This window comes from Tachysurus vachellii, chromosome 26 (assembly GCF_030014155.1).
Source record: "Tachysurus vachellii isolate PV-2020 chromosome 26, HZAU_Pvac_v1, whole genome shotgun sequence".
NCBI classification, from domain to species: Eukaryota; Metazoa; Chordata; class Actinopteri; order Siluriformes; family Bagridae; genus Tachysurus; species Tachysurus vachellii.
In genome coordinates this window covers 14,845,040-14,860,127 of record NC_083485.1, presented here as the reverse complement: position 1 = coordinate 14,860,127, position 15,088 = coordinate 14,845,040, and the positions used below count along the sequence as shown (strand labels likewise).

Sequence of the window (15,088 nt, the reverse complement as noted above, 5' to 3'; positions counted from 1 at the left end):
AGCGATCGATCGATCACGCCTCCTGAACGGTAGACGAGAGAGAAACACGTGGAAGGACGAAGCTTTGGCTCTCCCAGCTGTCACCTGAAGTCCTGTTCATGGAAAAATTGGCGTTGCGTAATGATTGCTGATGAGTCTCGCTTTTGAAGCAATAAAAATGGTCCATACAGAGTACATTAACATATCACTGTTATAATAACATAATAAATCCTCTTTCAGGACTATAGAACAAACCAAAAAAAAATCTCTATAATATTTCTTGTCCACTCTCAGTATAATATATATATATATATATATATATTCAATAAACTGGCTTTTCTTCAGTGAGATATTTTCTTTTTTTTTTTTTTGGTTAATTTTTTTTTTTTTTTTTAGGTAATTTCCTTCATTAAAAAAAAAAAATCCTTCAATATTCCACAAGTCTTTGTGCCAAAGGCTGATAGCATCAAACACACTTCCAAAAAATATGCATATACAACAAATACGATACAATGTTTTACGATGCAAATCCTTCTTTGAACAATACGTATGGATTTTAAAGCCAGTTTCGCAGTTCCAGACGAGGCACATGAATCTAAAATACAATGAGTTTTGTCCCGTTCAACAGCTAAAACCGGGTGAAACACAATAACCACAAAGAGAGGAATAACACAATACCATATTTTGATAACATTTTTTTTTTCATTTGTTTTAAATTCAACGTTTTACAATAGCAGCGTTTTTTTCTAAAAGTTTGGAGTCTTTCCCTTTAATGGCTACTCAAAAGTGCAGTATCTGAGGTCATTAATACAAATACTGATTACTGATACATAAAGTGAATTTTTTCTGTTCTTTTCTCTTTTTTTAAGAAATATAAATGAAGGAAAACTGATGTTTGATTGTTTGTTTGTTTGTTTGTTTGTTTGTTTGTTTGTTTGTTTTCTGACTAATAGAAGCGCTACGAAAAACAATCATTGTCTTGATAAGCCTCTATGAACTATTTACAGCGACATTCACCTCGAATGACTTCCTTGGTTTGCTATGCCTAAAGAATCTGTGCCGCTTTCATCCATGTATTTCCCGAGGTTCTCTAGTCAGAGCCGTACGCACTTCCCGCTTTAGGAATCTGGGGTTTAAAAGCAAGGAGAGGAAACAGGAAACCAAATACAAATTTCTAAAATTCAGGGCATTTTTAAACATCACACATTTTCAAACACCTGTATTAAATAGTACTGGTTTGGATGCTAATACTGGATACTGCTATGGACCAGCACTTTAAAAATTGTCCAGATGTGGATTCAACTGAAGACTCTTGCCCCTTTTCCACCAAAAAGAACCGGGTGCTGGTTCAGAGCTAGCACTGGTGCTGGTTCAAAGTTGGTTCCACTGGAGAACCTTCTAAGAACCGGTTTGTCTTTCCATCGGTTAGAGAGCATCACAGAGCCGAGTCTGACGTCACTGTATACGTGTCACGTTACACAGCAACGTTAGCGCAGCAGCGACAAACACAAACACAACAACAATGGCGGATGTTGCTTTACTGTTAATGCTCATGGCTTTGTGAACCTACATTAACACCCAAACCCGGCGAATCCAACGTGTACGTGCAGCTCCATGTAATCTGTATAAACGGAGGTTGTTATCGAGAAAGTACATAACGTTATTTTATCATTAACACACAAAAAATTTAGCCTTAGCATGTAGCTACTTACTATCATGTGTGCTGATAATGTATCATATCGCGGTAAAGTAAAAGTGTATTAAACATTAGTATACTTAAGGTACATTATCAAAGGCGCTAACAGTAGCCCCGCCTACAGCCCCGCCCACAGCCCGTGACACAAGTGGTTCTTAAGTCTAGACCAGCAACGTTTTGGTGCTACTTAAGAACCACTTTTCCTGGTACAGAGCCGGTGCTTTGGCTGTCGAAAAAGAAAGAACTGGTTCTAAATTAGGCTCCGAACCAGCACTCAAACTGCCTCGGTGGAAAAGGGGCACAAGACTGAAGAAATGTTATGCAGGCTAACTAGCATTAAGCAATACATCAACTACAGCTTTGATATAAGATAATTAAAAGATCGCTTGTTCGAATCGTGACGATGCCACAGTCGGGGGTTTCGAGCAGACGTTATTCGTAGGCTGACTTACTTTTGGGGTTTGGATTACACCCATTTCATTAGGGACCAGTCAAACTGCATGGTATCTCTAGATAAGAACTCTATATAAATATAAGCACTTTAATAATGGCGGGATGTTATTTCTTGGCTGTAGTGCATGGACCCCATTCGAGAATTGCTGGTGTACAAAATTTGGCACAAATATGCTCTGATCTTTGACTTTGTTTGACAGACAGTTTAAAGAGAAAGATGTTAATTTAGCAAATTAAAAGATTTCAGATTTTTTGGATAAGTGCTGGTGATACGGCTAAACATGCTAACTCCGTCTTTACATTCAAACTGTATGCGGACTATATAACTGAAATCCTTGAGGTCATAAATTGAGAACTGTTGGATGAATCTGGCATCTTGAGGTAACTCTTAAGGCAGTCTTAACCGCAGCTCCGTACAAACTAAGATTAGCCATGATGGCGAAGTAGCAGCAGGAGTAGCAGCAACGTAAACTGAAGCCATGCTAACACGGCAAGTTCACTTGCATGTTGGTTTTGGGTTTATGTCAAAACAACTGCCGTCTTTGAAGACCTGCTAAATATTCGTCTGGATACATAGAGTGGATATTATCATATACCTTAAATCTTATCTGTTTAGGAACACTGAGTGAGTAACCGGTTTTAAACGCTAATGATTTTTTTGTTAACTACCAAAGTTTTCGAAAGCACTTGAAATTGTAGGTCCTTTATATTTTGGACATTTTGATAGCTGAGAATTTCAAATTTCGCAAGGAAACATACGTCAAATCGTTTGTTTTCTGACTGATGCAGGAAGTATTACCAGCGTGGACTGCCTTTTCTTTAGTACCCTTTGTGACCGACCCCATATCAGTACAAAGAAGATGGAGCTTCGCCAGTTATTATTTTTTTTTTTTTTTCCCCAGACCAAAAAAAAGCCCTTGTGGTGTCAAGACTACACATTTTGCAAAATGTTTCCTTTCACCTTGGGTTTACAGCCAACCTCATGCAAACTTGAGCAGAATAAATGTGAATGCTGAAAGCTGGCACAGATAGGCATGCGAACCAGAATCTATCATCTTTTTTTCTAGTTTGATGAGAAAAAAAAATTCCTTCTTTTTTACAAATGGGTATATTCTTACACCCAGACCTGCCTTCTTTTTTCTATCCTTCTTCTTTTTCTTCCCAATGAGTTGTAGATGGGTAGACCTTCCAAGACGTGACAGACGCTAGCAGGGAGACACGCTGACATGAAGGAGTGAGACAGGACAGGAGAGGTACACTTGTGAAGCAGCATATCTGGAAGAATATCTTGCTTGAACCCAGTCTTTGGCTGGGCTTTCCAATGGCTGCATTCTTTCTCTCAGCCCAGAGAGTATACATGCTCATCTTTCCTGTTTTCTGGTGCTTTGGGGTCCCGGCAAGCGCAATCAGTCTGTGCATTACACGATGATGGAAAGAAGATCACCTGGAGGGAGAGAAAATTGGTACTGTATTATCCGAATAAGTCATGGATTAACATTGATAAATGCTCCAATGCTCGGCAAACGAAACATGATACCAAATAAAGCAAGTACCGCTATTTCCATCACCAAGCAAGCCTTGGTCTATACAAGTACCTAACCAAACTGGACATGTGACTGAACCTGAAAACTATTAATCTATTTATCCATAGTATCCTGAGGACTCTAGGACATGTCATTAAAATGAACTAACTGAATCTCATTCTGTGGATTAATTTGAACTGGATAATTTGACTACTGGATAGGTAGTCAAATTTTTTGACTACCTATTTTTTGTATTTTTATTATTTTAATTTTTTTTTTGTATTCTAATATTCTTTGTATTTTTTGTCCCAAGCTGACTTTGAAAAAGCTATACATGCCTTCATCAGCTCAAGGATAGACTACTGTAATGCTCTCTACACTGGACTTAATCAATCACTTCTCAATCGGCTTCAAATGGTACAAAACGCGGCAGCATGTCTTCTCTCCAACACCTCCAAACGCTCACACATCACCCCTGTCCTCCACTCGCTTCACTGGCTTCCGGTGCGGTTTAGGGTGGAGTATAAGGTCCTACTCTTTGTGTTCAAGGCCATCAATGGTCTGGCCCGAGCCTACTGTACCTCACAGAATTAATAAAGGTCTACCGACCAGCCAGATCTCTCCGCTCCTCTGGACATACCTCTCTGGTCACTCCCAAATACAAATATGAGAAGTTTGGAGGCCGGTCATTTGCCATCAAGGGACCAAAGCTGTGGAACACACTTCCAGCACACTTACGATCCATCACTGTACTGAGTGTTTTTAAATCGCAGTTGAAAACTCATTTATTCACACAAGCTTTTAACACGTAGACCCTGTTTCAACTGCTATATTATGTTCATTGTGTTCTTATTGATTTTATTTTTTATTGTTGTTTTACTGGAAAGCACCTTGTGCTCCTTTTGGCTGTTGTAAGGTGCTCTATAAATAAAATTTGATTGATTGATTGATTGATAAGTACAATGGATAGGTACAATCTAACCCTAACCCTAACCCTAACCTATCCCTAGTCTAAACCAGATAACTCACTCCTTAACTCTACCTCTGATCTCAAGTAGCCAGAATACTGAATAATCATAAGTTTGAATTTGTAATGATCTTCCTGGATTTTGGTGGCTCATTATTAAGGCCTACTTACTAGGTGGAGCAACAAGGTAGGTGTTTAATAAAGTGGCTATAATAGTTTTCTGGTACTTACTGTAAGGACACTTGATCAATCACAGGGACAATGACCAAGTCTTATTATGACTGGCTCAATTATTGCTGGACAAACAGTTGATAATTCTTTACCATTTAGCGGAGATAGCAATATTACTCTGAATTGTTTAAAGCTTTGCTTGCCCAAACAGCAAAACATCTATCCAATATGTCATGGACCTGTTAAGCTATATACCCCTTTATCAAAACTATGCTGGGTCGATGCTTTGCAAACCCAGCAAGCGTCTGAATGTCATTCGCCCATATCCAGTGAACTTGACGCCATGCTTTAATGTTGGTGGTGCGTCACTGACACCAGCTGCTGTGATGTCGCATCCCTGAGGGAAAGTCCTCAGCTGCTTTTTGACCTCATCACAAACGAGGACCACATGTGCAACTTGTGCATTCATAACACAGTTGTTGCTGCTGCTGAGTGTAGAAACATCCTTCAATTTCCACCTTCACAGTAACAACTTTTTTGTTGTTGTATTCATAAAACCAGTAGGTATAGATTAAATTTTCAGGTGACAGCTAAGCTATGACAGTAGACAATTTTAAAGTGCTAAGATTTAACAAAAAAACATCGTATGATTGTTGATATGATGCATCTTTCTGTTAGATGTTTAACATTTATAAATAGAGGCTACAGTATCAGATCTTTGAAGGTTACCAATGGAAAGTTTTCAGGACTGAGATGTTTGCATTGTCACATAACATTACATTTATTGTAATGGTTAGAAATTGTCATTGACCAGTAAATTTAACAAATTACCAATTAATCAATGTACCAATTATAATAAATGACAAATTACAATGTTATAAGAGGAATAACAAACACCAATATGTGATATTTGAGGAAAATAAACCACTTTGTCGAACATGGAGTAAGTCCCATTGTGTTTTATTCCTGACAAAATTCTGTAAGGAAACTCAATGTATTAAAAAATATATACGGTACAAACTGCATTTACGTGTATATCATCTCCAAGTACTGCAAGGTAAGCCATAAGTCAGACCCTGATAGATAGATCCAGGCAAGCATCAAGCAATGCTCGATAAATAAGAATTAAATTCAGTGAGTCAAATCTGAGTAAAAGGGTGCTGGACTGTTTCAAATAAAGCCACTTTCAAAAGCAGGCAAGATATGGCTAGGGGTTCAGAAAGGGAGAGTTTCTCCAGGATGAATGGTGTTTGTCACTACCCAAGAGAGGAGAACCATGTTTTGGGAGGAGGAGGCTTCCCAGAAGTAACTTGCGAAAGCTTTACGAGCAAGAGCTGTAGACATATCAAAGCCAGCTGCCAATCATCCGAGTGGCATTTCCTCTGTCTAAGTGACTTTTCTCACTTTTACATAACCAAATGCAGTTTATTTCCACTCTAAGAACATTTATCTTTCTTCTTCATCTCATTCAGGTCTTTAGAAATTGGTTGGAAATAGGAATAAAAAATCTTATCTCACTTTCAATCCAAATTAGGAGTGCAGCATTTCCAGGTATTTTTATTTTGGTAAGCTCATTTAAACCTTTCCTCGTTATCTCCACTTCAACCTGTGATTGTGGGTGGCAAATTTGACATGGTTTCTCTGACCTTGACCTCAGGGTGGAAAGCCAGCTGCCACATCTGGCCCTTAGAAGGAGCATGCAGAGGGGTCTTGGGAATGCCTGGTGGAATTCCATTTCTCTTTCAAACTTTCCAACAAATTAACCTTAACAGAGTGAAAGTCTCATTCACCTAAAGCAAATCACTTCTTTAAGACAGAACTGAGATTCACTGTATTCCAATAAAGTCCTCCGATAAATCAGAATAGCCTTATTTTTGGCCAGATTTAAGTGGTACCCACAGAAATATAGTTCTGCCTGAAGTTTTGGACCAAGCGGTTGTTCCTACCAGTATACAGTAAATGTAAATAAAAAGCTTGTCTTGTATTCCTCTAACGGTCATGTAAGTGTTTACAGATTCCGAGAAGTCATCCATTATTAGCATGAATAGCTAGATACAGTAATGTCTAGCTGAGTTTATTTCCTAGCTACTCAGGGTCATTTGCCAAGGTTAAATTTTGAAGTTCTACCCAAGTGCAGTTGCAGAATAGTCCAAAGATACATATCTTTAGCAGCCTCCCAGCTCCAGGGTGCATGATTCAACCCTGAGCTTGGGTCACTGTCTGTGTGGAGTTCTTTTTGTGTCTGTGTGGGCTTCTTAGAGGTTCTCTGGTTTCCTCCCATTATGTGACTCTATACAGTATATTGGCAACTCTAAACCGAATGGCTGGCATTACATCGACGGTGTCTGATTCCTGCCTCAAACTCAGCGTGCACCCAGAAGAGGTTCTGGATATAACACAAAATGAACATGAATGAAAAATAGATGAATAAAGTGCACCCTAGGAAATCAGATAGAATAAAATACATGTAAAATATATGTTAATATATTTCACTATTCAAAATGTCAAAGCAACTCCACTTGGTGTTTCCCATATTCTTGTTTTTTTCTTACAGAAATAACCATTACTCCGGGATCAAGATGTTCTGTAATGTTGCATAACATCTGCAGAACAAAAAACAGAAAAGAAAAAAAAAAACAAAGAACTGCCTCAAGCACCGCTCTCACACCAGATTTGCCATGGCGCAAAAATGTACAAACAAAGTTCGGGTGCATGAAAAGCAGCCCACTTGGGACCTCCCACTTCCAGAAAGAAATTCCTTCTACGGGGATCGTGAAGGCATGGGAGGGAAATGGAAGGGGTGGAACTGGGGCAGCCCTCTTCCCTGCTACAACCACCACCATCCATTCTTACTTCTATTCATCCATCCATCCATCCATCCATCCGTTCGTTCCTTCGGCAAGCGTCCCGCCAACAGCTTGCAGTCATTAGTGCGCGATCCTGCGGTGACCTTACGTGCCGCCAGCCTCGCACCTTCAAAGTCCCGGAGAGGACTAATGCACAGCCAGTCACCCATATTTCCTTAATACTCAAATCTCCAGCCAAAGATGGAGGGAAAGGGAGGGGGTGGCGGAGTGTGCCAGAGAAAGATAAGGAAGGAAAACAAACATGCAGGCAGCGGGAAGTGCTTTTTCTTCCCTCACTCTGAGGTTATCGCACTAGAAGGGAGCGCAGCCGCAAAGGGGTTCGCCCTGCAGAGGAGGGAGAAAGGGCACTCCGATTTTATCGCACAGGTTGTTGGCAGAACTCTTTTTTTTCTTATGCCGTGTCACAAACGCTGAGACTCGGCTGAGCTCAGCTGAGTCATTCTGAGCACACAACAAGACTCTGGAAGTGAATGTTTGTAAAAGGCACATGACCACAACATTTTTTGAAAATCCTTGGGATTCATTTCCAAAACTGCCCCCTAAAAATATAAATGAACATTTAAAGATTTTGTACCAATCACCTTAGAGTAATGAATACTGCTATTATACTATAAATATATGACAAATATTCTCATTTTAACTGTGTAGTTATTATACCAGGGGAGGAAAAAAATCTATGTCGCAATGCTATGCTCTCAGGAACCATATACATGTACATGTATGCCCCTCGATATATATGCAGGGGTGAATCTTGCTTGTTGCTTGTCAGCAAGGGAACATCAATCAAATGTCCTCTTGGACACTTGGACCCTTTCATTGAGAAAATAGTTTATAGTTTGTTCATATGGAAGTTGTACAGTCCGAGGTTGCAGTTATACTGTATGCTTTTCAGATCAGGGTTTTAACCAATGCTGAAATATGTCACTTCCTGAGACTAACCAAAAACATGATTCTGTTTTCGTTCCCCATATTTAGCCATCTCACTAAGCTACTGCGAGTTTTCTTGTTTGTTTGCTTTAGATTTGTTGGGGGTGTTGATGTAACGAATGCTACCGGCTGTCGCGTGTCAGTCGACGGAGCGTCATTCTGACTTCCTGTTTCGGAAGGACACCGTGCCTAACCACGAAATCATGTTACTGCACTAAATTCATTACTTCTGAGTACTACGATGTCTTTGCTAGTCACACAGACAGCTGTGTGCATAATATTTATACTTTTACAAAGCCTTCGTTCCTTACACAAGTTAACGATTAAACATCAACATCTGGAAACGATTCAAGATCAAATATTCAGCTTCCCAGTGAACATCAGGGTCACAAAGACAACATTTGTCATCGACTTTCAATACTTATTTATTCTCTGGGACATGCAAACATCTGCTTTCCAGACAAATAAAAACCAAGGTGGCGTGCTCACTGTTCTTTCAAATCAACTGGCATAACAAATAGTCATAACGTATCTCAGTTGCTATCTTTACAAAACACTTTTGTAGGCAAGGTGAGGTTAAGAGCAATTCAAATTCAGACTGGCTCTTATCTTTGCACTAATGCGTGCACTTTCATTGCTCTGAAGGGAAATGTGTTTATAGGCTTTCCTGAGTAATGATGAATAAACTGACAATGAGAACCAAATAAAAACCAGTTGGATTGACTGTTCAGTAGCCAAGGATAGTAATTACTTCAATTAAGGCAGTCCCTATCCCTTTTCCTTCATCTGCTCGTGTTGACATTCCCCTCTGGCAGTCCATCAGTCGAACTATGATTAGGGTTTTTTTTTTTTGAGCAATTTTCTGTATCCTTTTCCCAAATCCTGGGACAGTATTTTTGTTTTCTTTTTTTTTTTTGCAAAATACACCTGAAATATTTGCTTAAAGCACTGCCAGAACAGGATACCTGACTTCTGAACTAGGCTTTGGATGGGGAAGCCAGGTGATCCGCTTATCATTGCAGCCCTGGGAGACAGATTTACTGAAGATCAGATGGCAAGATGGCAGTTCTGAGCTCTGAGGATCATGTTGTTTTTTAAATGCAAGGAAAATCCCACAGGGTTAGGGCCTGTTTTCCACAATAAACTTTGTTTTGAGCCATTAGTAGAGCAGTGTGGGCATTAACAGTTTGATGGTGGAAAACTCTTGGCTTGGCACTGGACATTGAGGATGTGTAGTTTTTTTATTTTTCTTTTACTTTATTTTTTTTTTCTCTTTAAACAGATGTTTTGGTCCTTTGGGTCCAAAAAGCAATGTACAACATGTCCTGGGTTGATATTTTCTGGTACTTGTCAAAGGAAGGGTTCGCAAACTCACTTGACAAACCCTTCCATTTTTTGCGTCTGATACATGCTAAATGATGACTCCATTCTTATCTTGCATTTCCAACTCTGTGATGTGATGTGCTACAGAGAAGAGTGGCGAACCAGACACTTGGCAAATAGTTGCAGAGCAATTGAACCTTCTGTCAACACATGTGAGCTTGTCTGGCACTCACTCAACTCTTGCTGAGATCTCTGTCTGCTCAATGACGTAGGCAGGACATAGCGAACCCTCCAAAAAGCGTCCTCTAATAGAGTCAGGCTTAATGAATCATCGCTGCCTGTGTCCTCACAGTTGTAGCTTTGCCAAAAGTTCAAACTGCTCCTGAGGTAAGAAATATGGCAAGAGAGCAGGAGATGGATGAGACTGAAGAAGGAAAGGTTATTGCCTGAAGAATTGAGTGTGTCAGCAGGAACCATAAAGCCTCTGTAGTGTTTACAGAGCTGTTAATGAGAGGCCAAGCTTGAGGATGGTCATGTAGCCCAGCATCAAGGGGGCTCACAGAGTGAGCAAAGGTGAGAGTTATAAGAGAGATAAGAGGAACACGGAGGACCTAACACCTCTACATGGCTTCCACGGATAAATCTTCCACACCCTTAAATGCACAGATGGAAATGCTATGTCATCAGACGACTAACCGAGATCGGTTTAAATGTCCTCAAGCAAAAACAAGAAGACTTTGAAGTTCACCATGAATAAGTTACCCCTTCCAATGGGTTACCCATTTATGGGTCATTTGAAGACAAACCAAGCCTGGTCATGATCTCAGCAATCTGATAAATCGATGTCAGAAACAAGAAGCTTTGCCTCTCCATCTGGAACCGAGATGCAACTTCAGGAGAAGGTTCATGCTCCCTGCAGGTTTTAAAGGCCATCAGACGCAGCAGGGTTCACAAAAAGACTTCCTTGTGCATTGGTCTGCTCTGGAAAAGCCTGCCATCCCGCTGGAGGGCTCGGGTAATTGCCCAACAAACAGCAGCCTTCTGGAGTAGGCATGAGGTACAATGGCCAAAATGACGCAACCGTGGAAAAGCGAGGGTCTGTGGGTTCGTCCTGCATTTAAGACCGCATTTATCTTTTCTTTTCAGCTCCAATGACAGTCCTTTTTTTTTCCAGCATTCGTCTGAAGTCGACCAGAATTGTCTGCTGCTCCAGCAGAAGAATGAACTTACTGGACTGGATAACATCTTATTATTAGACACTTGGGTTACCGCTAATGGTTTGCAACTCTTACGAGAACTAAACACGTCTGCGTTGTTGCTTTTAAAGGTTTCAGTGAATCATATACTGGTGTATTGGCAGCATACATGCTACGTATTGGCAGGACATACCATAATAATGGATCATTCCTTTAGGGAGAGAAAGTATTCCAATATAAACTTAATATAATCACTCAAGTCAATTCAAATCATATTCCTGTCACTATAAACAGATGAGGCTGTCTGCTACGCAGGATTTAAGTCTAGTTGCACTCGGCAGTGAGTATGCACTCTTCTTTTTCCCACCAACAACAGGTTTTAACGTGTGTCCAGAACTACTAGCCCTTTGAGCAATAAAACCAAAATATTTTCTTTTAACCCTCAAAAGTCTGTCTGTTTTTGTCTATTTGCTATTCTGTATTTTAACAGCCTATAAATCCTGTATTTACTGTATCCCGCATGCTCATAGGCTCTATGCGTATACAGTATATATTCCTTCATAATATCAACTTACATAAAGAAGGATTGAAACATGCCATGGCATGAAAATAATCAATGATGCCGTGGTGTAATGAGGTCTGGAGCCAAGGAGTTACCATCCTGAAGATGATTATTTTCCAATATGAGTGTCTTCTTATATAACAGGAATTTGCCAATGCTAACATTTTTAAAATAAAATATTAAACAGATACTTAATGATTGGTGTAGAATCAGAAAAATCTCATTTGAAAGTTGTGGGCCTTCTGTTTATAGTATTTATTTATTTATTTATTTTTAATGATAAACATCTGTGTATCTGTGGCTTTAATCGCAATAATGAATCCTTTCCTGTTAAGCTACGAATCTCTGCGACATGCAATTTAAATGATGTCTAGACGTCCGATTTTTCGGCCCAGTAATTTGGACAATCTATGAAAGATCATGTACTACTCGTTGTTTAACAATTCATAAGTAAGTACACAACGTGTGAGAGATGATCTTTCATACATTTACATTTATGGCATTTAGCAGGCACCCTTATGCAGAGTGACTTACAACTGAGCAACTGAGGGTTAAGGGCCTTGCTCAGGGGCCCAGCAGTGGCAGCTTGGTGGACCTGGGGTTTCATAGGTTTACCCAAATCAAGTCCATTATAGACTTCTAAGGGTTGACTTTGACCCCTTTATCTTCCAGAAACTCGTGGACAGGTCTTCAGTCTTGCCCAAAAGACCCATGTTTTCACCGTCGTTAATGAATAACAACATAAAAAAAGTTCATGTAAATGAACTGCTAGTTTTACCTTTTTAGTCTTGACAGTCGATTGACAGCAGTCTCCTCCATCATAGTTGCAATATTCTCTGTTGTTCATGGCATCACAGTAATTGTCACCCTGGAAAGGCTGAATGAGAAAAAAAGGAAGGTGATCATTATTTAAAACAGAATGATATATTATAAAAGCATTATGCAAACTGCTAAAACAAATGTCACCATTTAATCTGAAAAGCATTACTGCCAGCTGTGGAAGTCTCGTTTACATCTATATTACGTCAGAAACAAGCAAATGTAAAAAGTGTTCTGGGAAAGCGGCCAAGCTAGAACCCTGTTCGAGAGAGTCATCAGACCTCTGCTAGAATACTTCAGGACAGAAAGGTGCTAAATTTAGACCTAATTAAATACAGTAGCTAATTGTCTGCAAAGATGTTATACAGCGTGTGATATGTTGTACAGAAGTGATTTCATGCAGTTTACACCAGAATCACACGTTCTAATGCGTTATCGTTTCTATAGTAACCACTCATTCATAAGAACGTGCATGTCAGAAGCATCGCGTAAGTTTCTCAACTTTTTCTGTTTGGAGATTTTACATTTACATTTACATTTATGGCATTTAGCAGACACCCTTATCCAGAGTGACTTACAACTGAGCAACTGAGGGTTAAGGGCCTTGCTCAGGGGCCCAGCAGTGGCAGCTTGGTGGACCTGGGGTTCAAACCCATGACCTTCCGATCAATAGCCCAGCACCTTAACCACTGAGCTACCACATCCCAGTTTAAAGGAGGAACAGGAACGGACTCATGGGACATTTTCAATTAGAAAAAAACAACCGACTGATGTTGTGTCTGTGAGTCTGATCTAAAGTGTGTCAGTGTGTTTTAGACGTGTGTTTGTCCCTCATTTTATAATTTTACACTGAATTGTAGTGTTGGAGATAAATCTGAGCTGCTTTTTAGATGAACAAACACTCAGAGCATCTCAGAGAGCAGAAATGGGTTTGATATCAACATTTACTCTGAACATACAAACATTAGTGTGGAAACAAACAAACCGTATGAATCTATCACCTCTAGTATTGTAGAGAAAAACAGAAATAGTGATGAAACACGACAAATTCTTAAAGTCCTGAGTGTCTACTTTCATACGAGCTTCATATTAACACCACAGTGGAGCGAGACACGAGGAAGACGTTCATTCATCAACGTGGATAATTTTCAGGGTACAAATTCTGACGATCTTACCTCACAACCTTTGATGCAATGTAGGACCTCGGGATGAGGGAACCATTTCAGACCCATGGTGCATGTTATATGCTGTTGGTAGAAAAAAGGGAAAGAGTTTAGGGACATAGGCCAGTGTTTGTTTGGCAACTAGAATAACAGTGTGAGCAAAAATTGAGGTCACTCGATGCAACAATTCCTCTCTCTCTCTCTCTCTCTCTCTCTCATCTTCTAAAAAAAAAAAAAAAAAAAAAAAAAAAAAATCAACAAGTTTAATGTCTTGCCATTTTAAAAAAACTTGGCAAACATCCAAGTACAACACCTTGGGAAAGTTGATCTTCATAACATATATCATTTGATTTGACAAAGCATGTTAAACGATCGTTTCCTGTGCTCGCACCCTGGAGCCATCGCAGGCCATTAAGGCAGCTGTCACTACGATGTGTTCAATAGCGGTAGGTGTAGCAACAGGTTCGTCGTGCTACAACGTCGGTGGGAAACTTTAAATGCTTTCCAAAAAAACGGGGCACTAATTACGAGCCGTTACAAGTCGAAAACAGTGTGTCCTTTGTCGAGAAGCCAGCTATGTCAAGATTTTTTATTTATTTTTTTTTTTCATGGCACTGGTTAGTGTAAAAGCAGTTACACTCAATGCACAATGAGTTTAATTGTGCAAAAAGATGCAATGGGAATGCTGGTTATTTTGGTCTGGAATGGATAATGTGTGTGTGTGTGTGTGTTTGTGTGTGTGTGTGTGTGTGTGTGTATGTGTGTGTCACCCCAGACCACTTAAGCACCATCGATTCAGGCTTCTCTTTCCCCAGCAATCCAGCTCCACCAGCCCCATACACACACTGGATCAATTTCAGCAATCAATCAGCAGCGTGTCATTTCATTTCTACAGCACAAAACAGTTGCGAAATTAAAGATACCAATAAAAAAAAAATACAAATGGAATAATAAGAAGAAAATAATCAAGAGATTTAGCGCAAGTATGAGGGTAATTAGGATGAGAGCTATACTGTACCCAGAGGTCAGCTAAGCTTCTGTCATTGGCTAGATTTATGTCAGTTATAGCTCAAACACACACACACGCACACACACACACACAAATACAAAGCCTCCTCACTTTTCTCTCTCGCTTACCCACCCCTGCAAACTAAGGTATTTTACATTTCCTAGCAGTCAGCAAATCAATGGAAAAGAAAAAGGTGGGGAACAAATGATCAGAGGACAGATGAGTACAGAAAACATTTCAGCGTTCGAAGACTGCTGGGAGTGATGGGAAATCGATAACACACACACACACACTCACACACACACAGAGAACAAGGGGAGCACTTTGGGTCACAGTGTGTCAGATTAAAATGACACGACTTTTGGTCTCGTCAATCATTTTGTTTTGTTTTTTTTTCTGAAATAAACTCTTATCTAGAAAACTTCTACTGTGG

The 15,088-nt window shown here is 39.8% G+C and overlaps 1 protein-coding gene across 2 annotated transcripts in view; it reads right to left on the bottom strand.

Annotated features, from left to right (window-relative positions):
* Positions 1–718: 718 nt before the first annotated feature.
* Positions 719–15,088, bottom strand: part of pappaa (pregnancy-associated plasma protein A, pappalysin 1a) — an 88,840-nt gene continuing 74,470 nt past the window's right edge. For both annotated transcript variants that reach the window (XM_060863351.1, XM_060863352.1), the window contains exons 21-23: positions 13,659–13,730; positions 12,443–12,541; positions 719–3,572 (exon numbers count right to left, since the gene is read on the bottom strand). In XM_060863351.1, coding sequence (XP_060719334.1) covers positions 3,468–3,572; positions 12,443–12,541; positions 13,659–13,730 — 276 coding nt within the window. In that variant the 3' untranslated portion in view covers positions 719–3,467. The remainder of the gene's footprint in view (positions 3,573–12,442; positions 12,542–13,658; positions 13,731–15,088) is intronic.